Source organism: Drosophila pseudoobscura, chromosome 2 (assembly GCF_009870125.1).
Source record: "Drosophila pseudoobscura strain MV-25-SWS-2005 chromosome 2, UCI_Dpse_MV25, whole genome shotgun sequence".
NCBI lineage: Eukaryota > Metazoa > Arthropoda > Insecta > Diptera > Drosophilidae > Drosophila > Drosophila pseudoobscura.
The window spans coordinates 27,159,626-27,182,314 of NC_046679.1; the positions used below are offsets into that span (position 1 = coordinate 27,159,626).

At 41.8% G+C, this 22,689-nt stretch overlaps 5 protein-coding genes, 1 long non-coding RNA gene and 1 other non-coding gene across 15 annotated transcripts in view; 4 read left to right on the forward strand and 3 right to left on the reverse strand.

The window, feature by feature from the left end:
- Alh (coiled coil domain containing protein Alhambra) overlaps positions 1–14,708 on the reverse strand; it is a 30,853-nt gene extending 16,145 nt beyond the window's left edge. For 5 of the 8 annotated variants that reach the window (XM_033377002.1, XM_033376999.1, XM_033377003.1 and 2 more), the window contains exons 1-5: positions 14,397–14,708; positions 11,806–12,284; positions 11,550–11,746; positions 10,012–11,489; positions 9,635–9,722 (exon numbers count right to left, since the gene is read on the reverse strand). In XM_033377002.1, coding sequence (XP_033232893.1) covers positions 9,635–9,722; positions 10,012–11,489; positions 11,550–11,746; positions 11,806–12,284; positions 14,397–14,431 — 2,277 coding nt within the window. In that variant the 5' untranslated portion in view covers positions 14,432–14,708. The remainder of the gene's footprint in view (positions 1–9,634; positions 9,723–10,011; positions 11,490–11,549; positions 11,747–11,805; positions 12,285–14,396) is intronic. The other 3 variants (XM_033377010.1, XM_033377014.1, XM_033377016.1) reach the window with 2 other exon arrangements.
- Positions 1,467–8,792, forward strand: LOC26534115 (uncharacterized). Its single transcript, XR_004468524.1, has 2 exons — positions 1,467–1,999; positions 8,631–8,792. It is a non-coding gene; the product is annotated as an uncharacterized lncRNA (long non-coding RNA).
- Mlp84B (Muscle LIM protein at 84B) lies at positions 3,413–8,398 on the reverse strand. Of its 2 annotated transcripts, none has more exons than XM_015182695.2 (2): positions 8,265–8,398; positions 3,413–5,799 (listed from the first exon to the last, which is right to left on the reverse strand). In XM_015182695.2, the coding sequence occupies exon 2, from the start codon at positions 5,723–5,725 to the stop codon at positions 4,241–4,243; it is 1,485 nt and encodes a 494-aa protein (XP_015038181.1). In that variant the 5' UTR covers positions 5,726–5,799; positions 8,265–8,398; the 3' UTR covers positions 3,413–4,240. The 2 variants fall into 2 exon arrangements, with proteins under 2 accessions (XP_015038181.1, XP_002137949.1); XM_002137913.3 differs by lacking the exon at positions 8,265–8,398 and adding an exon at positions 6,780–6,860.
- Positions 14,709–14,973: 265 nt separating the features above from the next.
- On the forward strand, positions 14,974–16,754 carry LOC4802917 (secernin-2). Its single transcript, XM_001359702.4, has 3 exons — positions 14,974–15,365; positions 15,432–15,622; positions 15,683–16,754. Exons 1-3 carry the CDS (start codon positions 15,213–15,215, stop codon positions 16,407–16,409), a joined length of 1,071 nt encoding a protein of 356 aa, XP_001359739.3. The 5' UTR covers positions 14,974–15,212; the 3' UTR covers positions 16,410–16,754.
- Positions 16,755–16,912: 158 nt separating this feature from the next.
- On the reverse strand, positions 16,913–18,151 carry LOC4802918 (ELMO domain-containing protein 2). Its single transcript, XM_001359703.4, has 2 exons — positions 17,705–18,151; positions 16,913–17,646 (listed from the first exon to the last, which is right to left on the reverse strand). Exons 1-2 carry the CDS (start codon positions 17,952–17,954, stop codon positions 16,946–16,948), a joined length of 951 nt encoding a protein of 316 aa, XP_001359740.2. The 5' UTR covers positions 17,955–18,151; the 3' UTR covers positions 16,913–16,945.
- A 1,360-nt stretch (positions 18,152–19,511) lies between these two features.
- Positions 19,512–22,540, forward strand: LOC4802919 (uncharacterized). Its single transcript, XM_001359704.4, has 6 exons — positions 19,512–19,868; positions 19,923–20,094; positions 20,163–20,945; positions 21,020–21,072; positions 21,378–21,566; positions 21,622–22,540. The coding sequence occupies exons 3-6, from the start codon at positions 20,903–20,905 to the stop codon at positions 22,090–22,092; spliced, it is 756 nt and encodes a 251-aa protein (XP_001359741.2). The 5' UTR covers positions 19,512–19,868; positions 19,923–20,094; positions 20,163–20,902; the 3' UTR covers positions 22,093–22,540.
- Positions 21,256–21,327, forward strand: TRNAG-UCC (transfer RNA glycine (anticodon UCC)). The gene has a single exon. It is a non-coding gene; the product is annotated as a tRNA-Gly (tRNA).
- Positions 22,541–22,689: the final 149 nt, after the last annotated feature.

Genomic DNA, 22,689 nt, shown 5'->3' on the forward strand with positions numbered 1-22,689 from the left:
AATATGCAGTTAACATCGTCGTTGTGTTTATACCCTTTTGAAGAGGGTATTTATGATACAGATGAGAGGTTAGCCATGCAGAAAGGGTAGCCCTTAAAGGGCTTTCTATTCCTTTGTAGCTTTATTACCACCATAGAAATTGTAGATCCGTTAGCGTATCAACACCTTCTTTAGACCAAAAAGAAAAACATAACTTTGTGCGACGCGACAGCTCCTTCAAAAATTTGGCATGCCTAATTAACAGACCCTGGAACATAAAGCATATTAAGCCACATGCATTAATTAAGGCAATCCCAGGGCTCAGACAGGTGCCTGATGCTTTTAAGACTTCTTCTACTTCGTTTGGGTTCATTCAACCCCCTCTGTCTACAGAAAAAAGGGTTTCCCAGAGGCAAGCACTCACGGCTTAAAGCATAAAATGAAATGTGCAAATATTGGGACAGGCGCAACTGCCGTCAACCGTCAACCGTGCACATTTTTAACTTTGCACACGCCACTAAACAAATCCATTTCGTACGCACTATTGATCTCATCCTAAAAGTGTGCACAAATGCACATAAAAGGGTATGTAAATACGTTTCCAAAAATCAAATTAAAATGAAAATACTCGTACCAAAAAATTGTCAACAATCAAATATTTGAACAAGTGTCAAAAGGACTGTTGGTCGAAGGAAGTGATGGCTGGGGTGGGAGTGCTGCCAGATCGTGGGAGAATATGCAGGGAGATGTGCGTGTGAGAGAGGGTGAGGCAGGGTTGCAATTGATTTTAACAGCTGATTCAGCTCTATGTTAAGGTCTAAGTAATTATTGAATCTATTACTTATTACGGGTACATTAAAAGTACCTAAAAAAAACTTGTAATCTATGATAAGTTAAGGTGGAATAATCTGTAGGTATCAAGTATCATCGAAACGATTTTCAGCGCTTTCCCCATTAAAATTGAAGTTATAAATTAATTAAGAGTTCCGCCCATTTTATAACTCTACCATACAATCACTTAGATTATATCTAGCAAAAGGAAACATTAATACCATTCTGATATACACAGCAAAAGCATTAACAGCCACGGTAACTGTACTTGAGATCAATGTGGGGACATTATTCGGGACAAAGAGTCACGGCAATAAAACGCAATAACGGGCCACGTGTCGGGCCCATGAATATGACAAATTCAGGAAACACGCGACCCAGCCGAACCCGAGAACCCACAGCACACCCCAAGCCCAACACCCAAACAAGGTGTTGTATGGTGGACCTCACCTCTCGACCAATCATAAAAGGAACTCATAAATTAATTTCTTTAGGAAAAACGAATTTGTCCAAATGATTTTTATGGTCATTTAAAGGGAACCGCTTTGCAGATGGGCACCCAAATCAGAGGCGACTTACAGAGGCAATGCCATAAAAACCCTGCCTTCAGTACACTTATAAAAATATGTTTTTATTATAGATATACATATATGTGTACCTAGAATGGTAGTGCATGGTAGCACGTGGTGTTTTCTCTCTCCTTCCCGTTGGATTTTTCTGGACTACCGCTGATAATTGAAACAGTCAAGAGAGGAACAAAATTATGAGTTATTACCCATTCCTAACTCTAAACGCTACCGTTTGCGCGAATCTTTTTCGTTCCACCACTATCGACAAACAGTGTGTACACACTACCGCAAAACAGCAAACAGGCAGCATGGGGTCCTTTCCTTCAGTTTGATTTTCGACTGCACCCCCCGCTGATCTAATAAATGTGGTTGCAACCGAGGGGTTGTCTTCTATAAGGAATAAACACGAAAAATAGCAATCGCAATTTAGAATTTATAATTTTGTCAGCCAAAATGCGAACCCCAGCAGTAGTCTGTTAGCTGTTTCTGTGGCTAAGGGTTCTAGAGTTTCAGTTCATTCCGTTCCACTCGGTTGGGCACCCTCTACTTCCCCCCCAACCAATTTGTTCCGACAATTTGTAATGGGAAATCAATAAGCTGTGGCCCCCCATTAAATGCATGTAAGTCACGTAAATGTAATAGATATGATAGATATTTGGAGCGCATTTCCACTTCCTGAATTAATCATTTCAACCGGAGAAAACATCTCCTTTTCTGCAACATCTCAAATCGGCTTAAAGCCTTGCAAAATCTCTTCCGTAATCAAAAACAAAAAAACAACAACACACAAATACAAGCACATGTTCTAAATCCCAAAGTCATAATCGAGTATACAAATAGTTGCATATTTCAACAAGCCATAAATCTATTCGCGCCATTGAACGGGGCACAAATAAAACCTTAATTAAACAGTAGAAAAGCCATATAAAAAATTAAATATATATCGTAGTATATTTAGAGATCATCAAGCATCCACAAGCAGCAACAACAATCTCTGATCAATATTTCAAGTGCTGTGTCATATGCGAAACAATTTCAAAAACAGAATCCCTCTAATCGAAAATAGACGCTGACTAAAATCAAAATTCTATAAATATCCGCATCAACTAACACAAAAACACACCTGGCCCGCAACTGCCAGTTATTTTAATATTTATAAAATAAATAATAATAAATAAATGATTTAGTTTTTGGCCCCCAAACCAGCCATGGCAACATAACGTCACATGAAGAGCTGCCGCCCTCCCTATAGAATGCCAAAAAGAATTAATAGAAATGTGAATAAGGTTTGTTTCGGTTTCGGTGGTGGGTGTACACGAATAGTATCGTTCTTAAGTGCAAGAACATTAATTCTAATATTTGCGACCTTCCGTCACACGAAAATGCACTTTATTCTAAATGGTATTTCACTTAAGGATCGTTTCTCTCGAGTGATTCACTTATTATACAACCATTATCAATCAGGCACGTGGTAAAAGTATTCCTTATAAACACATTCTGAAAATATTTTCTCACTCAGAAACTCTTTAGAGATTCAAGAGGTTTTCCTCAAAGATTTAAGAGTTTTTCTTCTCTCTTCAGAGTTGAATCCTTCTCTTGAGTGGAAAAGCAAAAGCTTTTGAGGATATGAGCATCAGCATCATATTTATATTTAGAAAATCATTATGGAACATTTTCGAATGTGTTTTACTCTCAAAGATCTAGAGATCTGCTGTATATTCATATGTATATTTAGAGAACTTGTTCTTCTCGTGCGTATGGTTGAGAAATTATTTTTCATGCTGTTTAGTCGGTCGAGAACCGAATCGAGGAGAATCTATATATAGATCCGATGAGGTGGCTCAATTCAAAAAACCGAAATCCACCCACCCACCATCCATAGCACCAGGTCATCATCCATTCCATCCATCTATGCGTCCATCCACTAGATGGGGGCATTCAACATACAGTACAGGTAGAGATATCTGCGGTATGTTGCACCCAATTAAATCAATTAAAACTACGAAAAACATTTTCGAAATTCGTTTTCTTAGTTGTTGTTTTTGTTTTCATGGAACCCACTGGGGCATATATATTATTTGGATGTTATGTGCGTGTGTGTTGTTGTATGATATATAAGTATTTTTTTTTCTATATCCAAATCAGAGCGATTTCTTTCAAGAGATTAAAGAGTGATGAGAAATGGGTTTGAAAATATATCATTATAAATAATCAAGATTTCATAAGCATATAAGTATCGTAAGAACTAAAATTCATCTAAATATACATCATCGTCATATATCAATCATCATTTCTTCATTTCATCATTTCATCATTCATTGTATCAATGTTTATCTTTTATCATATCATGAGTAGTATATAGAATATTTCAAAGTATGTTTCTTTGTTTTTTTTTTTTTTGGAGCATGAAACATACTTTGCTTTGTGTACAAAAAATAAATATAAACGACTTTTTGGCTCGCTTCGTTTCCCTATAAGTCCTCCTATAAGTCCTGTGCTTTCGCTGGGACTGCACCTTCACAAAAGTTAAGCCTTTTTTCATGGGCCTCTGCCGTTGGTTTGTCGTAATAGATCGTTAGGTCATTGGTTTCGATGGTTAGTTTCGCTTTTTGATTCGTAAGTTCTTTTGGTTGCGGTTTTTTTTCAGTTTTTTATTATTTTTTAAGCTTATTCTCACATAACCTAAAAGAAAAATAGATTTGTTGCATCGTTGATCGAAATATCGTTGGAAGAAAACGAAGACTAAGTTAGCTAATTCCTTTAAAAGTTAGTTAAAACAGTTAGGGGATAGATAGAGGGGGGGAGTTAGATTAGACAGAAAATTCGGAACGGAACGGTTCACAGACATAAATCGTTTTCTTTTAGAACGTTGTCAAGGCGCCCGCGCCGATACCATATCCGCATCCCTTGGTTCCATAGTTGCGACCATAGCAGGCCTTGCAATAGATATCACCATCGGGCCCGTCGTTCAGATTCGTCGAATCCAGAGATTTGCGACAGTCCGAGCAGTAGAAGCAACGCTTATGCCAGATCCGGCTCTTGCTGATCATCTGTTCGGCGGCAAACACGGCAAAGCCACACCGTGGACATCCGCCCGAGGTGCGCGCTCCGTTCAGGGGACCGCCATCGGGGAACTGAATGGTGGACTCGCCGCTGGTCGACACCAGAGTGGGGGCATGGCCATAGCCAAAGCCCTTGGGGCCAAAGTGCTTGCCATAGCAGGCCTTGCAATAAATGTCGCCATCGGGTCCATCGCAGGCCAGCATCGAGTCCAACGGGCGTTTGCAGTCGGTGCAGTTGTAGCACTTCTTGTGCCACATTTTGCCCTTGGAGAGCTGCTGCTCGGCGGCAAAGACAGCGCCACCGCAACGGGGGCAGCCCTCGCCCTCGCGCGCCTTGATCGACGTGGTGTCTGCGGCGTAGAAGGGACGATTGGCGCTGATCTGGTCCTCGGTGAGGCCGTCGGTCTGCAGGAAGCCCGAGCCGCAGGCAAAACCATAGCCATGGGGGCCCCACTTCTTGCCGTAGCAGGTGCGGCAGTAGACATCGCGATCGGGTCCATCGCTGGCATTGATCGAATCGAGCGTCTTGTGGCAGTCTTTGCAGTTGAAGCACTTCTTGTGCCACTCACGACCCTTGGACAGCTTCTGCTCGGCGGCGTAGACCATGCCACCGCAACGGGGACAACCCTCGCCGGGACGCGCCTGGATCTTGTCCACATCGATGGCAGCACGGATCTGCGGTGCACCATCGTCATGAGCATAGCAATCGGACTGGAGAGCACCGCCGCCCTGGCCATAGCCGTAGCCCTTGGGGCCGAATTTCTTTGCGTAGCAGCCCTTGCAGTAGATGTTCTTGTCGGGCGCCTCGCAGCAGAGGATCGAGTCGAGACCCTTCTTGCAGCTGCCGCACTTGAAGCACTCCTTGTGCCAGCCACGACCGCGGGCCAGCATCTGTTCGGCGGCATACACATAGCCGCCACAGCGTGGGCATCCCTCGCCTTCGGGGGCACGGGCAATGGCACGGGGCTCCAGACGTGCGCCATTCCTCACCGACGGACCGTCGCCGTTCTCGCGCAGGAATTGTTGTCCATTGTCCATCGAGAGTGTGCCGGCGCCGGTGCCAAATCCGTAGCCCTTGGGTCCGAACTTACGTCCATGGCAGGTCTTGCAGTACAGCTCGCGCTCGTGCTCTGTGCAGTTGGTGGAGTCCAGCGATTTGTTGCACATGCCGCACTTGAAGCAGTTCTTGTGGAATACATAGCCACCGGCCAGACGCTCCTCGGCCGCGTACACACTCTTGCCGCAGCGCGGACATTTGGGGGCCTCGATCGGTTGGAAAGGCATTTCTGTTTTCGTTTTCTGTGTGTGTTCGCTATCGAAAGGATCTACTCGAGAGTACAAATTACTATTCTTATTATCTGAAAGTGCACAAAGAGAGCAGAAGAGAACACATAGAATCGAATCGTGGTGCTTTAGCGTGGAGTTGTGGGACGAAAAGCGTTGGCTGGGTGATGGAAGCGATGAAAGGTGTCGGATTTTCAGTTGTTAGCGGTTAAAACAGGTTTTAGTACATTTAGTACGTTTTAGCACATGTCTAAATTCAAGATACCAGTACTAAAATCAATAAAAGACCCTTTTATCGGTCGTGTATGGCGAAAATAAGTTTTAGCACATATCTAAATTTTTAGATCACTATTAAACTCTATTTTCTTTATGCAAATTTGTTTTTTAAAGACTGAAAATGTTTCAGTGCATACTATAAATACCTAAACACTCTTCCACCTTTAGTGTATGATCTAAATCAATTGAAATCCAATGGTGGCCCTCATCTGGGTCATCTTGTCTGCGTTCATTGAAAAATCAAAATGATCTTTTCACTAATTTATCCCTCAATTTACAGTTTGTAGATCATCTATCAAAAACCTTATCTGTCAGTCGTCAAAAACGTCATCGCCTGGTGCTAGAAAAATTACCCAACCCAACCACAGACGTACACGTAATATTAATGAAGATTTTCCCTTCTATCTTTCTCACTTTTTCTCGGAAAAAATTCAGAGAAAATTCTTTAAACATCACAGAAAAACATGAGCAATAAATGTGTATCTATACAGAATACAGAATATCTTTGTATAAAAATAAAACCCAGACAGGTAGAAACACACAAAAAAGTGACCGCGAAGCTATGACAGATATATGGATGTGATGTGTGTGAGACTGTGTACTAAAAACACTTTTGAGATCTGAATCACCACAGTCTATGATTTCTAGGGATCGTTGGGGATGGTTTAGATTAGAGTCGGAAATGCAGGTCGGGGTTTTGGTGCAGTTTACAGACGTGTGCAAATATCGGTTAAAAGCTGTGTCTAGATATAGATATATGACGGAGACGGGAACCTACACAACGCACTAAAACCACACACGGAAGCGCCGAGTACTGAACTGGAAGATTGCTCAAAGCAAACTAATCTATATATTTCTGAGTGCACACGGCACGGCCGAGTCCGAGATGATTCTTCCTGCTCACAGTTTTTTTGAGTTGAGAAACTTTAGATGCGGCAACAGCAGCAACACGGAGCACTTTTCCTTCGTTTTCATTTTCAGTTTTCAGTTTTTCATCTAATATCATCTCGCCCAGAGAGTGGGATGGAAAATATTATGATTGTATTGGGGAGCAGCAGCAGTTCTGCGGTTTTCAACTTGTATTTTTTGTGTTTTTCACATTCTACAATCGCTTCTTCTTGCCTCTTGCCGTTTCAGTTTGTGTTTTTTATGTTCGCTTAGTTTTTGAGGGTAAAAATGTTGTGGGAAAATGTTTTCCCCCTGGGGTGTGGAGGGCGCAAGATCATAAAGTTTGCGGTCGCTGCATTTTCTCGTTGGGAGTACACGTACAATAATCAACGTAATTAAGCATCTGGGAATTTGTTTATACCCTCCCTAGGCTATATTTTCTATGAATTTAAACGATAAATACTGAAATCTAATCATACGAAACGTTTAACTAAATTGTTTGTTAACTCATTGGGGTATAAATTTCAATGATTTAATATTTTTAGAACATTACCGATGTGGAATTTATGGACAACATCAAGTTTTTGGATTCCCCTCAGCATTTCTTCTTATCATTTTTGTTTTGTTTTCTAACTGTACTAAAATAATTTCAAGCGGATTGTGTTTTTCTTAGTCTTTTTTACATGATCTAAACTGTTTCACGAGTCTCCAAGTGTTTTTAGTATACGAATTTCTTGTTCATTTGAAGATAGATTGATTATTAACACAAATTTCTGTGTGATCAACTTCTTTAGGTCTTCCTTTTAGGGTTTAGTACAAGAAATTCTTACTGATTTTAATTAAGACTGAAACCGGAGATCCATTCTTTGATCTAAACTGCTTTAGGTGTTTTTGATAGTGTTTAGTACACCAATTTCCTTTAGCTTTCTATATAGATTGAGTCAAATTTCCATGATCTAAAATTTGTTAGAAGTCCAATTTTTGTTGATTTATAAAAAATGAAAATGAATATTTTCTACCGAAATATAGAAAACTCCCCATAGACAATTCAAATTTCATTGAGTCAGACAGCTGCGTGTGTAGGCTTTTTCCACTAAAAAATATCCAAATCTATAAATAAGAGTAGGAGTGGGAATCAGCGCTGCTTCCTCTGTGGAGACACACACAGCATTCCTCCACTTTTTGTGGGTCACAAAAATGTGAGCCATAATATCACACAATTTCTAAAATTAAACTGGAAAACTTGAGGACAAAACTGGATTGCTTTAACCGATATTTTTGCACAGGCACTGAATTATTGGAATATTTGGATTATATGAGCTGCGGATGGGGTATGGTGATTGTCCCTTAATCCATGATGGTTTCTAATATTTACTTTTCGTTCGTAATAATAAGATTCGCAAAGGAAAAAAGTATTCTTAATTTTAGTTTTAGCTTCGATTAACAACGATTTTCGACTGATCGCTCTGCAAAATTGTCATAATTCTCGATGCTGTCGCTGTGGCGCTGCCTATGAGTCTTTGTCTGCACACGGCACAACGGCTACAACGACGACAACCACAGCGATATGTCGCCAAGAGCCACACGATAGGGATGAGTATATAGACAACAATTCTACCATCAGCTGAACAGAAAAAAACAACAATAAATGAGCCAACAAACCCAACAAATCACAAAATATACTTGCGTATATATTCCAATAAATTTAATCTATGAAACATTTTCTTTCTGAATTTTTCAGAATTTTTCCAGGTGGAGGCTCTTCTCATGACAAGGCAAAAAGAGACGTGTATTTTTGTTAGTTTTTCTATTGAATCAACAATGTGGTAGTGCCTGCTGTCTGGCTCAAAGTCGATGTCGATCAATAAATTAACATGCACATTTGCATTTAATTAAATTTCAATTCAATGGTATTTTTGCCATGCATTTTTGTGATTCAAACAGAAAATTAATGGGGCATGGGGGTAACGTCGAATGTACATCAATCAAATGGGGGAAAATATAAGTAGACAAGCGGGAAAGAGATACTATGAGACTGTAAGGTACCCATCATTTAGAAAGGGGGAAACGAAACGCTGAAGGACCGTTGAGATATGCTGCATTACGCGGTGATCTGTGTATCCAAATCGGTAGTGTATAAGCAGGAAATAAAAATGAGAGCCCATAATCATTTCTATGTTAATATTCATGTTTGGAATTTTAATAATAGTTTGGGCAAAATGGATTCTCCGAATCCCAAATTTTATATCCCCCCACAAAATACTTTAAAGGGTAATATGGAAGAACAAGGAATTCCTTTGAGATCCCACCTTTGTACAATTCCACGCACACCTTGCTCTTTTCAAAAAATAATTGCATTTTTTCTTCCACCTATAAATATGATACGAGAGCGGTAGAAAGCGCCTGCGCCTTCAACTTTTGGCAAGTGAAACGAATATATAGATATTTGCTATTACTAATATTATAGTGTATTCTCTCTGGCAAACAATGTGGACATGACATGCTCGAGACAAGTGTAAAACATCATTCAAAATGCAACATTTTAGCCAGAGAAAGAGAGGGAGAAACACTCGACAGAGATCGCAAAATATACCGAAAAGTCACTCAAGAGATACAAAAATCTACAGCTCAAGAGTGGAAAAGCTTTTCCATTCTCTTTTCTTTATATATTCGATTGTTTATCAGTATATTTATAGAACAAATGTATATACTTAAAGGTAAACAATTTGTTGGAATAAAACTTACCCTCTTGGAGCTCTTTTCTATTTCCTTTTCAAAATCTGTTAGTGCCGTCAGAGTCACGTGTGTATCCTTAATCAATTCGCGAAATGAACTATAGATTTATAGAAACAGAAATCAATAAATATTTTGTACAGAGATGATTGATTTTTTGGGTAAGAAAATAGGTCTCATACGATGTTAGTCGATTCGATTGATAATTTCTACAATTAAACAAACTCGGTTCTCCGTTGAGAGCCGTTTACAACTATTAAACAAATTACAAAATGATAATTATCGGAGGTATAGGCATTCCGCTGTTCGCTGGTAAGCGTATCATTTATCAGTGGACATTGGGAAACCTTTCTAAACTAAATTTGGAAAAATTGTAACATATAAAAGACCTTTTCTTTGCCGTTCTCGTAGCCCACCTATTGCTATCGTCCAAGGCTGATGGAGCGATGAGTGGTGGGCCACTGCCACTGCCGCTTGACTGCTTCACCGAATCGGCTTTACGCTTTTTCGATGCCACACTCGTGGTTTGTGTGGGATTGCTGGCGGAAGACGACGACGAGGTTGCTGCAGATGATGAGGAGGCCTTGCTTGTGGTCAAATTAGTGGCCACAGTGGAGGAGACTGTTCCTCCTCCGCTTAAGCCCTGGCCCAGGCCTGCAGTCAGATTACTTGCAGACGAACCAGCGCCTGGTAAAGTGTCAGCACTGCTGCTTGCCGCAATGACCGAAGAAGAGTCATTCAAATTACTGCTGCCCGGACGTAGTTCTGTACCGAAACCCGTGCTGCGGCTGCTGCTGGTATTCAGATGAGTGCTCACATTGCTGCCTGCTCCTCCATTCGTACTTAGGTTTTGGGCATGATTCGAGATATTGGCTGATGCAGCGGCGAATAGGGCAGCCACAGGGCTGCTTACAGCGGCAGAACCAATGGCGGCTGTTAGAGTTGACGAACTGTTGCTCGGCTGGGTATTGCTGCTGCTGGATGTGCTGATACTCGAACTGCTGCTTGTGGCACTTGGCATTTGAATGGGTGTGGTGTCCTTGTTTTTCAATAACTTCGACGAAGACTTCTCCCGCGACGAAGAGGAGCTAGTAGATGTTGAGGTGGCTGTTGAATTCGATAAGCTGCTGCTCGTGCTGCTGCTAGGGGGATTGTTTCCGCTGTCCTTGCTGCTATCCTTTTCCTTGCTTGAATTGGATTGCTTGCTCAAGCTTTTGCTATGCTTGTCCTTGTAGCTGCTGCTACTGCTCGAACTGCTGGCCGAGGATTTTGTTGTGGTGGCTGCCGATGTTGTCGACTGACTGGTGGCGGCGGCCTTCTGAGAGCCAGAGCCACTGCCGGAGGAAGGTAGATTTATTGCACTTATGCTGCCACCGGCCACGTTTCCGCCAGCAGCTGCTGCTGCTCCTGTGCCAGCCGGCAGACTGGTACTGGTACTATTACTAATATTGCTAGTGCTACTACTCGCTGGTAGTAGGCTTCCTCCGACTGGCAGATTACTGCCTCCGCCCGAACCTGCGGAACTGGAGGTGGGATTCACCACTCCCGTGGATGATGATGAGGAGCTGCTGCTGCTGCTGCTCGATGACTTGCCCGATGCATTGCTCTTGCGCTGCTTGGACGATGAGGACACACCACTGCCGCTGCCGCCTCCGGAGACTGCCCCCAAAGAGCTGGCGTTCAAGGCACTACTGTTGGCACTGCTGCAGCCGCTGCTGCTGCTGGTTATCTTAATGCTCGTTGCCGAGGTAGCTGATGCATTCATTGTGGAGTCAATATCCTTCTCGGGCGACGAACACGAATCGGATGAGGTGTCATGTTGTATGGGTTTGTATGGCGGTATGGTTTTGACGTTGCCGCCCTTTTTCTGCAAAGTTGCAATCATATTAGTGTGGAGATCATAATTATATTCCCCCCACATACTCACCAGTTTGCTATAATGATGCTGGCAATAGCCGCAGTACTTCACATTATCTAAATAGTTGCCTGCCTCCTCGCAGAGCAGACCCAGGCTCTGGGCGCATGTGACATGGAATTGTTGCTTGCAATTGGATTTGTTGCACTGCATGCAGGCACCCTTGGTGGAACGGCCACTTTTTCCAATCTCCATGCAAATGTAGCAGGCTGTAAAATACCAAATTCTATATCAAATCCCAGCTCTAAAGAACACCATTTCCACTCACCTTTGTGGAAGCGTTCCTCCGGTATCTGCGATATGAGTATAGGCTCCATGGTGGTGACATTACCGAATCGCACTTCGGGTATATACAGAGCACACACCACATGTGCCCATTTGTTTTGATCTGTTTTCTTGAGCGCCCCGTCCTTTGAGGGGCACAAATGGCAATGGACGCGGGAGGCGGGCTCTTGGGATTCACATTTGCGACAATACCAGGGTCCGGTGGGGACCGTCACGATGCCATAGCATGCCTGATGCACGGCAACCATGCAGTTTTGGCCGTCACAGTAGACGAGCGGGTTCTCCGGCCACCCCCGCTCGTCCGAACAAACACAACAGCCGCCCACCATTTCCTTCATATCGTCCAGCTTGAACTTTTTAATCTTGACGAGTTTTTTGTTCAAGTTTGCGGAGTGAATGGTGTCGTCTTTGCTGGAGTCTAGCTCCAGTTTTGCATTGAATGAAGATGGAATTGTGTTGGAACTGCAAAAAGGATGAGGAGAAAGAAATATACGTATTATTCCCGGTTTCTTTACCGATAAAGCGGCGCCAAGCTATCGATATTGACGGAGGTGTCGCATTGCAGTGTGCATGGAGTGTAGTGTAATTCGAGCATTATGCAATTAAAATCTGGTGGCCTTCAATACAAGTGTCTGAGAGTGAGATAGCACACGGCAAGGTGTCAAACAAAGAAGGTAAGGCAGTCAGACAACTGTCCTGCACACCTGCTTCGGTATGCGAGAGCTTCACAATGAGAGCGAGAGGGTAGTAAAATAGGCTACCCGAAGAGCAGGCATGCCTTACCTTCACTTTAAGATACCTTGGGGCATGGGCTCCACTCGCAAAATATTGACACACGCAATAACACACATTCACACAATGGCACTGTTGTACATGAAAATCTCTCAATGTCAAGGTAATTTCGCCGACGTTTTAATAAGCCACGCAATTCTTTTCTGTTGAATCATTTATGTAAATAAAAATGACCATAAACAACTCAGCACACGTTGCCACCGCATATTGATATTTAATTTATTGACGGTGATAAAAACGGTCAACAAATTTTGGTAACATTCACTCACACTCAAAAAAACCTACGCGTACGCACACACACACACATTAAACACCCGAGGCATTCCATTGGTTGCTGGTTCATTGAACTTGAACGAAAAATCGCTCTCTCGATATAAACAAAAGGCAGCACCAAAAATAAAACAGGAAAAACGCTGCATTACAAATCAGGGGCTAATTTTGGTTCCACTGTGCAGCAGCTACATACATACATACATGCACAGGAACATAAGTAGCGGGATTATGTGGGTCGCCGCCGCAGCATCTGCAGAGATTTCACAATAATAGTATTAACGGCATGCGGGCGCTGTTTCTGCTTCATTCATGCATATGGGCTTTCTTTAGTATGTGTGTGTGTGTGTTTGCGTGTGAGCGAGAGTTGAAGTTCTTATTCTACCGTTATTGGGTCAACGTGTTGCCAACTGCCGAAAAACACACCGACTGCGCGAGAACTTTAACTTTAACGGTGTAAAAGCACACAACACACACACACACGCACACGCGCACACCTCTATGCATGAAACGAGGCCGCCGCTCTGCACGCCGCTTTTGTAATGTTTACAATAATGGGGCGACGGATAGAGAAGGGGGAGCAATGCACTTTCCACGGAGCACGCCTACAGATCACATAGCCAGATACATACACACAAACATACAACACACATATACAGAAGATGTTACATATATGCGTACATCTGTACATATATAAAATGCCGCAAAAGGGGGCGCGTTAGGTGCTTTTGGGGGAGGAATATAAGCGACATGGCACTCTACTCTATATATTTTCTTCCTTCTAAAGATGCTCTCAATGGAGGGGGGGGGCGAGTGGAGTCAATGGGGCGGCTAGAGTGCGAGGGTGGTTTCCCACATCCGTTTTTCTCGCTTAAAGCATGTTAAATTTCTCCAAACGGAAAATGTGTGTATACTCGAAGCTTGAATTTATTGATTTTTTTGGGAAAATTGCTTTAAATTTGTACCGTACACACAAAAAACACGGCTTTAAAACGTCATCAAAAGGCAAATTGTATAAAAAAACTAGTTTCGGGCGAGGGCAAAATGCGCGCGGTCAAAAGTGGTCAAGCAACGCATATAAAGAAATATCTCTTTTTTTTGGGAGCGTCGGTTGGGGGGAGGGAGGGAGGTTCACCAAAAACTTGAAATTCTTTCCACTCTTTTTTTGTTACACTATTTTCACACAGTAATATGTAGATTTCTGATTGGGGCGCTAACAAAACACCTTTTCACACAGCGAATATTGATTTTCTTTACCCAATTTGACACTTGAGCTGAACTTTAACCAGCCTTATCGAGCTGGTCGTGCACTTGTCGTTTATTGGGCTGTTAGTTTACTTTTTCCCAAATATTTTCACGGTTTTATCGTCCCAACAGCCGCCCACGAGAAGCAAACGCACGCAAGTAAAATAATCAACACACGAACAAAAAAAAGGCGCTGAACATCCACCAGCACCGTACAACAACAACAACAACAACAACAACGACTGTATTTACAACACCAACACACACCTTGTAACTTGTTTGTTGTTGTTTCGCTCGCACATCAGGAGCGAGCGTGCAAGCCTGAGAGAGACAACACCACCTGCTCTGTATACAAATGCAATAGACGATTTTCCCTATCGATGCGCGATACTTGTAACAACAAACCAACAACGCGAATTTGTTAGCCACCTTAACTAGATTGCGGTATTCTAATTGCTATAATTCTGCAAGTGGGAGTTTTCCCGAGAAAACTCTCGGCTCGATACGTTTTTTTTTTGCTACTTAATATCCGCGACCGTCAGTGTGACCGCGAAATTGATGGATATACGGTCTGACTTTCAGAAATATACCGAAAATACGTCACAGTTCCAAAATATTCAGTAAATTACTGATGAATTATTTGTATTCAAGTTCCATCATTTACTCACGATTTCTATATTGGTGCATGGGACAAGAAGGTGAAGCCCATAAGTCGTGATAAAAAACGCTGGAGAATACTATAAAAAGTATAAAACTGGCAAGGTGTGGGAGCTAGACATGGTGGCAAAAAAATTAGTGTGACAGTATATAATTACATCAGTGATTTTATCTCGGCTGATTTTAGCTCAAAAATCCATAAAAGTCCTTTACGTCTTTAATAAAGGTGGTTCAATTGGGCTAAGTTCGTTTTTTCATCGGTATATTTACGGTATGTTTTGAAAATGAGACGGTATATTTGTGAAGGTCGGACCGCATATTCGGTCGAAAAGCTCCCAAACAGCTGAGGGGAAAAATCAATTTTGCAACTCCAACGTCGTCTGTTTTCTGGTTCTGTGCATTTTAAAGCGTTAAAAACCCGTAAAAATGTCCTCTAACGGCGAGTGCTTTGTTGTTCTGCCTGCCAACTGTGTCTCTGGTACCCTAATTGTTGGCCGCAATGCGGAGGACGAGGCATCTGTTGGCGTTGCAGAAGAAGTATGCTACTATGATGTCAGCGACGTCATAGGGGAGGGGAAGGTAAAACTTCAATTCTTGAAACTCGAACTCGATCAATGACTCACGCCTCATTTGCACTGTTAACAGACTGATGGCGGAGCCGCTGCTGAATCGAGCAACGAAGACGCCTTGCGTGTTATATTGCAAAAACCTAAGCCCGGTCTATGGGGCGGTGATTTCGGGGCCAACGAACGCGGCGTGGCCGTAGGCCTCACCTGGACGGATGGCGAGGAGGATGCCAAAGACAACGATAGCCTGCTGGGCACGGATATAGTACGGTATGTTTCAAATCAGGCTCTCTTTCTAAGCTCTCTTTAAATGATACATGAACGTTTTAGATTGACTTTGGCCGTGTCTAGCGATGTGGAGGCTGCCGTGGACCGTATTGGGCTGCTGGTTGCTACCCACGGCCATGATAAAACCAAGCTCAATTTTATAGCGTGTGATTCCACTGCCGCCTGGCTCATCAGCTGTGCCGGAAAGGTCTGGGCCGCCGAGAAGGTGGAGTCTAGCTTTCTGCGGCTGCCCAGTGGCGGTCTGACTGTGACCACCACCATCAACAAGTCCAGTGAGGGTCTGGACGCAGAGGCCAGCTTTGCAGCGGCCCACGATGCCGAGGCACAGCCACCAGCCGAGGATTGGTGCGGCCCCAAGCCATCGGGCGATGGCACCTACACTCAACACGATATGTTCGAGACGCTGCGCGCCGCCAGCAACGAGAGTAGCTCCAGAGCGGCCACTGTTTCTGTGCTCTCGGCCAAGGGGATATGCTGTCATTGGTTTACGGCCACGCCCAATGCAGCCGAATCTGTGTTCAAGCCGTTCGTTTTCGCCCCCAAGCCTCGGATCTCGCCACTTACTGCAGTACAGTCAGAGGCTGAACTAACGCTCCTACACAAATTACATTCGCAGCGCAAGCCAGCGGCCCTGGAGCACTTGCGCAGTCTGGAGCGCTCTTGTGTGGACGAGTTGAACAATTACTTTTCGCTGCAGGATCATGCGAGCGACGAGCTGGACGAGCTGCTCAAGGACTGTGTCGAGGCGGAGGTTAAATTCTATCGCTAAACGATACTACAAATATTGATATTCCAAAAAACAAAAACTAGCTTGCAAGCGCCTCTATTGAGCCTTGGGATTTGACTCTGATGCATTTTTGATAGGCTATATCCAAAAACAAATGACTCTCTTGTGCAATCTTTCAATCGATTTTAATTTCGTTTAGTTTTTATGCTTTTGCGTGATATTTAAATAGTTATTTATTTACACCCATCTCTCATCTTGACTTAATTTTGAAAACGAGTATTATTATGTGACATTCCAGTCTTAGTTTCATTTAAAACTTGCATTAAAATATTTAAATATATATACACATATAAACATATAATAATATATGGCTCTCAAATAAACGCATAAATCTGCATTTATAATAAAAAGTGACTGGGCCTTAATCGGTATTTTGGGGGACTGAGCAAGAACTCCAATAATAAATTAACCAATGTTCATCTGTATTAGAGATTGATTCATTCTTTCCCCGACACAATCCCTTTAGTGTTTAAACAAACCAAACATCTACTTCATTGCCATATATTTACACATATTTTTTAGACGGATTCTACAACCAAATTAGTTTTAAAAATTGTATTCTCATTGTGCAGGGCCTCTAATTTGGTGATTTCAAACGCCTGATAGATCTCACGAAAATCCATTATATTGCGCGGATCGCTTTCCATCCAGAATCGATCAAATTCAAAGAATAGGTAGCAATACAATTTATGGAAATCCTCTATAGTGTTAAAGTCCTGCTTATGCAGGGCCACCACATTATAGAAGTGTGTCTTTGCTTGGCCGGTCTTCACTAGATTGTAGGCCATCGAAGTAAGATTGATGCCAACAATTGCATAAGTGTAACCGCGTGTGGGATGCATCGAGTGGAGCAGCACATGCTTCGCGGCATCGTTGTAGGCGCTGGCGAAATACAGCAAATTTTCCAGTCCGAGCATGCCCATGCCTCGGAAATCCGTCTTGGGATCATCGCCCTGGAAGCCAATGTCTTGCCATTGTTTGCTTACGCGTCCAGTTAGCGGCGCCTCTGGCATCAGCAGTTGCCAAAGCTCCAACAGCTTGTATTCGTGCTCGGGGTTATCCGAATCGTATTTCTCGGCCCGCAGTTGCTCTATCTGGTACATCAGACGCCTGTAGCCCCAAATGGTGGACACACAATTGATAAAGAGTCGGGAAAAGTCCGGATGGGCATTGTTTTTAATGCGCTTTGCCTGCATAACAACGCGTGCGGCACGGAAGGCTACATAATGCATAAATTGATTAGAAAAATGGAGACCAGAGATTTTCTAAAGACTTACAGAACTCCAGGAGATTCCTGTTGTCAGCATAGGGTGCTACCTCATCCAGGTCGTGAACCATGCGCTTTATTTCATACGATTTGGACAATGTCAGGGATCTTTCCACTTGTCGCGTCCGACTGGCCCCCGCCCGGGCTCCATAGCAGACTCTCTGCAGCTCCGATAGTCGGGTAAAGGCGTGCAAAAACCATTTAATAAACGGCCTTATATAGCTAAATATAAAGGGCAACAATCTGTCTAGTAAAAACATTATGACTATAAGACTTCTTCTGAAAATCGTCAAAGTTACGAATTCGTTTGTTTGCCTATTCGTTGCCAAGGCAACGTGGCCGCAATGATTTTGAATATTTTTTATAATCCCCTTTTTTACAAGTTGTCTTTTGTTTAAATTTAACTTGCAACAATAACAATTCTGACAAATATACCGAAGCTACTTCATAAATTTCAGAATATACTATAATCATACTGACATATTCAAGTTGCATCATATTCCTAGTTTTCGATATTCGGTTGAATATTACCAGCTAGCTAAAACCCCCAGCCCTGAACTCATAATTTAATCCGATTGCCTGATCTATTTCCTAAAAGACTGGTTAAAATTAAGTTTTCATCTTATTGCCTTGCTTATAGAATAAGGTTTAAACAAAAACGGTCAACAAAAATGTCCATTAAATTCATTTCATTACATGGGAACTACAAGCTAACTACACACTTGCTACATGTGAACTAAATTGAGCCACTAACCATACAGTATATACTGTATGGTTAGTGATTGAGCAGACGGTATATTTACGGTATGTTGATATTTTATCAACAATTTTACGCTGCCACCTTTTTTTCTTTGTTTTTTTGTTGGCCTTTTTTGTTTAAGACTTGTTTTGGATACAATACAATAAAAATGAGTACTTAAAAATAGCTAACCTTGTGGAACATTTATTCATAAATGACATTAAATTATGTGGGCAGGGCTGAGGGTTCCATCCAGCTAGTAATATTCGACGGAATATAAAAAACCGGGAATATGTTTGATGGAACTTCTATAATTCGTCAGTATATTTTTAAAATTAGACGGTATATTTTGGTATATTTCTGAGGGTCAGACCGTGTGTTTACCACTGTACCAGTGTTGCCAGATTTTGAGCGTCAAAATAAGCTAGATTTTACAAAAACACAAGCTAAAACAAGCTAAAAATTGTAAAAAACAGGAAAAAAATAAAAATAAAAAAAAACACATAGATAAACACATTTCTAATTGTGTTATTATTTTATCCAACTCGCTATTACTCGAATCGGTATATTTATCGCTGGAACGTATTAAATTTAAATATTTCTCCGGTAATTGGTAGTTGTGGCAACATTTGCCATGACGGCGCAATCCATATCTGTAAAATTCAAAAGAATTATAGTCGTATTCATCAGACAATTAAATATTACTAAAACAAACCTTATATTTAATATTGAGTTTAAGGATTTAACAGTCATTTTGTTCCTAAGCTTGGTCTTAACGATATTTATTTGACTGATTACACATTCAATGGCAGCATTTGACCACGGTAGACTTAAAATTTCAATGGCAAATAAAGCGATTTCTTCAAGAGGATTGTTTTTGCCAGCATCTTTATAAGTCAGTACTTCTGACCAAAGCTTTAAAATCTACAACAAATATACTTTTTGTTCGATTTGCCTAAAAATATATGTAGGATACAAAAAGGCAAACATAAACAGAGTGAAATTAAAAAAGGCTAGATTTAAGGCTATAAGCATTTTCATAATTTTTCAAGCCTTTCCGTTTTCAAATAAGTAGATCTAGCCTTAAATAGGCTAAAATGGCAACACTGCACTGTACAAATGTGCAAATATGAAACGAGTTAGCGAATCCACTAGCAACCACATTACAATATGCAAGTTTCGAAGGGAAAAGAGCCCTCCTGGACGGATAACAGTGGACGAACAGATCGTCAGATTGAACGAGCAGATGGACATGGTGCTGGAAAACCAAAAGCAGATCATAGAAACCTTGAGAAAACTGACCAACAGCGGCAGTAAAGCGGACGAGTCGCGAGAATCACTGATTGAAGAAGAAGAGCTACAAAAATTTCCTCTAACTGAAATCGAGCAACTGGACATAGTCGAGGAGGCGCTAAATGATCCGGATAATCGTTATGTAAGTGCCTTAGTGGGTTACAACAATAGGTATATATAGCTTTCTCTTTTGCAGTTTCAAACAATGAAGGATATTATAAAGCCCGAAAATAAGCCTCGTCCTGGGGGTCTGAGAAGACACTTTCATCTGCTAATGAAGGCGGACTTTTTTGTCCAATTCAACTACGATGGCATCCACAACAAATATCCGTTCAAGAAGTATAAAAACTTCAATAATGCTATATATCGTACGTTAACTTTACTTCGATTTCTATATAATCTCTCTAATGTAGGGTTTGGTATGTTTCTTTCACAGGAATCCAAAAGGTTGATGGTTATACAGAAGATGATTATGTGACAGAAATTAGAGCAGTATTTCGTGCCTATAAGAATCGTAAAAGTAAAAATAATTCGAATGCAAGGAAAAAACTCAAAGAAGCGCAGGCCCATTTTGAGCCAGAAATTGATTTTGAAAAGATCTTGTGGCCAGATGAATGAATACAGTATGAACAGTTGTCGTGCCTTATTGACTAGAAATAGTTAGGTTAGTCTTGGCTCAGAGTTGTTTGGAACAACAAGTAATTGTCTCGAAAATAAATTCTTCCTATATTGTAAAAGGGTTACTCTTTTTATATTCTTCAATTCGAAAATGCGTGTTGCATACATCCACATCCGTCCTATCGTCCTAATTCACTTGATAATCTTTTGGTATACGTATGTTCTGTTATCGCAAAAGAAAGGAAACAAGAAAAGAGCCAGAAATTTAAAAGACATTGAACTTATTCTGACCATAAGATTCGTTGAATATGAGGGACTAGGTTATACTAGGGCAATCAACGGTAGCTCGCGTGCTGTATCGATTAGATTAGGTACCTATGTACATACATATGTGTTCGTATCTTTTATAGACTTCCAGCCGTCGTTTAGTTTGTTGCCGCGTGCATGTGTAAACAGTAAAATACCTGTATCGGCCTCAGTTATAAACCAGCATTTGACGAAGCTGTTTCTATATTTTTGGTTGCCTGGCGTCGAGTATCAAGCGATAAGAGTGCGAAAATGCGTGCATATAATGGAAGAGTCTGGGGAACTTTGCACGATGGTGTGTACTTTTCGCAAAAATAACGTAAATCATTAACAATTGATTCAATTGATGATAATTGATTGTGTTTTTAGGCAAATTCAAAGTCCAGAGTGTAACCGAAGCTGATCTGGAAGAGGCGCTTGATGTAAGTAAAAATATATATACCGTAAAGTCGTATGGGAGCAAAAGTCACAATATAAAAAAAAAGAACCAAGCTCTTATCAAATCTTCGTCTTTGCGATGGAGTGATGCTGTGGGTAGGAATTTCATTGAAGACTTCCTCTGCTTCGGCAGCACGAAATCTACATTGGGCTGACAGACCCACGTGGCGTCGGTGGTGTAATGGTTAGCATAGTTGCCTTCCAAGCAGTTGACCCGGGTTCGATTCCCGGCCGACGCAGCTCGCTTTTTTGCAAAATTTGAATATTAATAGCTTTCTCTTTTTTGTAGGTTCTTGATGGTTCATTTTTTATTAACGAATCAGTTTGCATTGCTTGTGGTATTAATTTACCGCATAATGCTCAGGCCCGCCAAGAGTTACGAGAGTTATGCAATATTACAGCCAAGGATGGGGTTTCTCTTTTGGTCAAGGAGGTGGCTACGGAGCGGATTGTAGCAGTGTCTTTTAACAAAATACAGGTAAGCAAGTGGACTCTCTTTATATCTGTAGCTCCTAAAATAAAAATTCTTCCAGTACCCCCCAGCGCCTGGCGAGGATCATTTCTTTTTGAAATTCCGCAATGAGGTCGCTCAGAGTCCCCAGGCCCGTCGTTTGATGGATTTTATGATTGAAGTCGACGAGAGGATTGATGTTTGCGCCATGTACAATATGGATTGCTTCTGTGAGCTTATGTTTTTGGCCACCTTGCCCTCCCATGAGCGTATGGGACTGGGTCGGGCTTTGGCCAGCTATACCATAGAACTCACTAAAGAGCTTGCGGAGGGTAAGGGTCTGGAGGACATTGATGAGCAGCTGCGTTCCCAACGTCCAGAGGCTGTGACAGCCCTATGGAGCGGGAGTTTCTCACAAAAAGTTGGCCGGGCTTCAAATTTCAAGGTTCTTAATTCTGTTTCCTATGAGGACTTCGAATTCGAAGGCAAGCGTTTTAGCGAGCGCATAAGTCCCTTGCATAAGACCTGCGAACATGTCATATACAAGTTCTAAAAAATCTTGAAGAAATTTGTAGTATACAACGTACAGGTTCTAGGAGTAAACTAAACTGGAGTAGGAAGCACGCGCTGGCTTCGGATTTTGTCTCTGGCCGGCGGGGTGTGGGCATGGAGGCAGTTTACTACCAATTTAGAGCTCAGGCAAAGGTTACATAGGCGAGGTATGGTATAATGATCTTAAATATACAAAAATGTGCAAGAACTAGATTACGTGTTCATTATAGGAACACTAAAACTTTAAACTTCAGACAAAAACCGGGTATATGGCAAGTCCCTCAAGTGTATGAGTACTACGTGTATAATACCGTGATCATGGTTGAAGACCAACAAATAGTTACCGCACATGCATGTTTTTCATATGGCTTACTTGTTTCATGATAATCACTTACGAGACGAATAATAACTTTGGCTTGGGGATATATATTTTCTCCGTCCACGGCATGGAACTATCACTTTGCCCTGGTAGGAATCTTTGGCTTTGGCTTTATCAAAGCACACCAGATCTTAAAATCGAAATGTGGTACGGCCTAGTTTTAGGCTGTTATTTCGGAGTTAGCTGTTGATATTTCCAATAAATAAGGCACGACAAGCG

What these genes read in the sequence shown, in the direction of transcription:
- LOC4802917 (XM_001359702.4), top strand. Translation starts at nt 15,213, where the DNA reads ATGTCCTCTAACGGCGAGTGCTTTGTTGTTCTGCCTGCCAACTGTGTC. An exon ending in ACGTCATAGGGGAGGGGAAG is followed by an intron (nt 15,366 to 15,431) that starts GTAAAACTTCAA and finishes CACTGTTAACAG; the next exon opens with ACTGATGGCGGAGCCGCTGC. An exon ending in CTGGGCACGGATATAGTACG is followed by an intron (nt 15,623 to 15,682) that starts GTATGTTTCAAA and finishes TGAACGTTTTAG; the next exon opens with ATTGACTTTGGCCGTGTCTA.
- LOC4802919 (XM_001359704.4), top strand. Translation starts at nt 20,903, where the DNA reads ATGCGTGCATATAATGGAAGAGTCTGGGGAACTTTGCACGATG. An exon ending in CTGGGGAACTTTGCACGATG is followed by an intron (nt 20,946 to 21,019) that starts GTGTGTACTTTT and finishes TTGTGTTTTTAG; the next exon opens with GCAAATTCAAAGTCCAGAGT. An exon ending in TGTCTTTTAACAAAATACAG is followed by an intron (nt 21,567 to 21,621) that starts GTAAGCAAGTGG and finishes AAATTCTTCCAG; the next exon opens with TACCCCCCAGCGCCTGGCGA.
- Mlp84B (XM_015182695.2), bottom strand. Translation starts at nt 5,725, where the DNA reads ATGCCTTTCCAACCGATCGAGGCCCCCAAATGTCCGCGCTGCGGCAAG.
- LOC4802918 (XM_001359703.4), bottom strand. Translation starts at nt 17,954, where the DNA reads ATGTTTTTACTAGACAGATTGTTGCCCTTTATATTTAGCTATATAAGG. An exon ending in CAGGAATCTCCTGGAGTTCT is followed by an intron (nt 17,647 to 17,704) that starts GTAAGTCTTTAG and finishes TGCATTATGTAG; the next exon opens with CCTTCCGTGCCGCACGCGTT.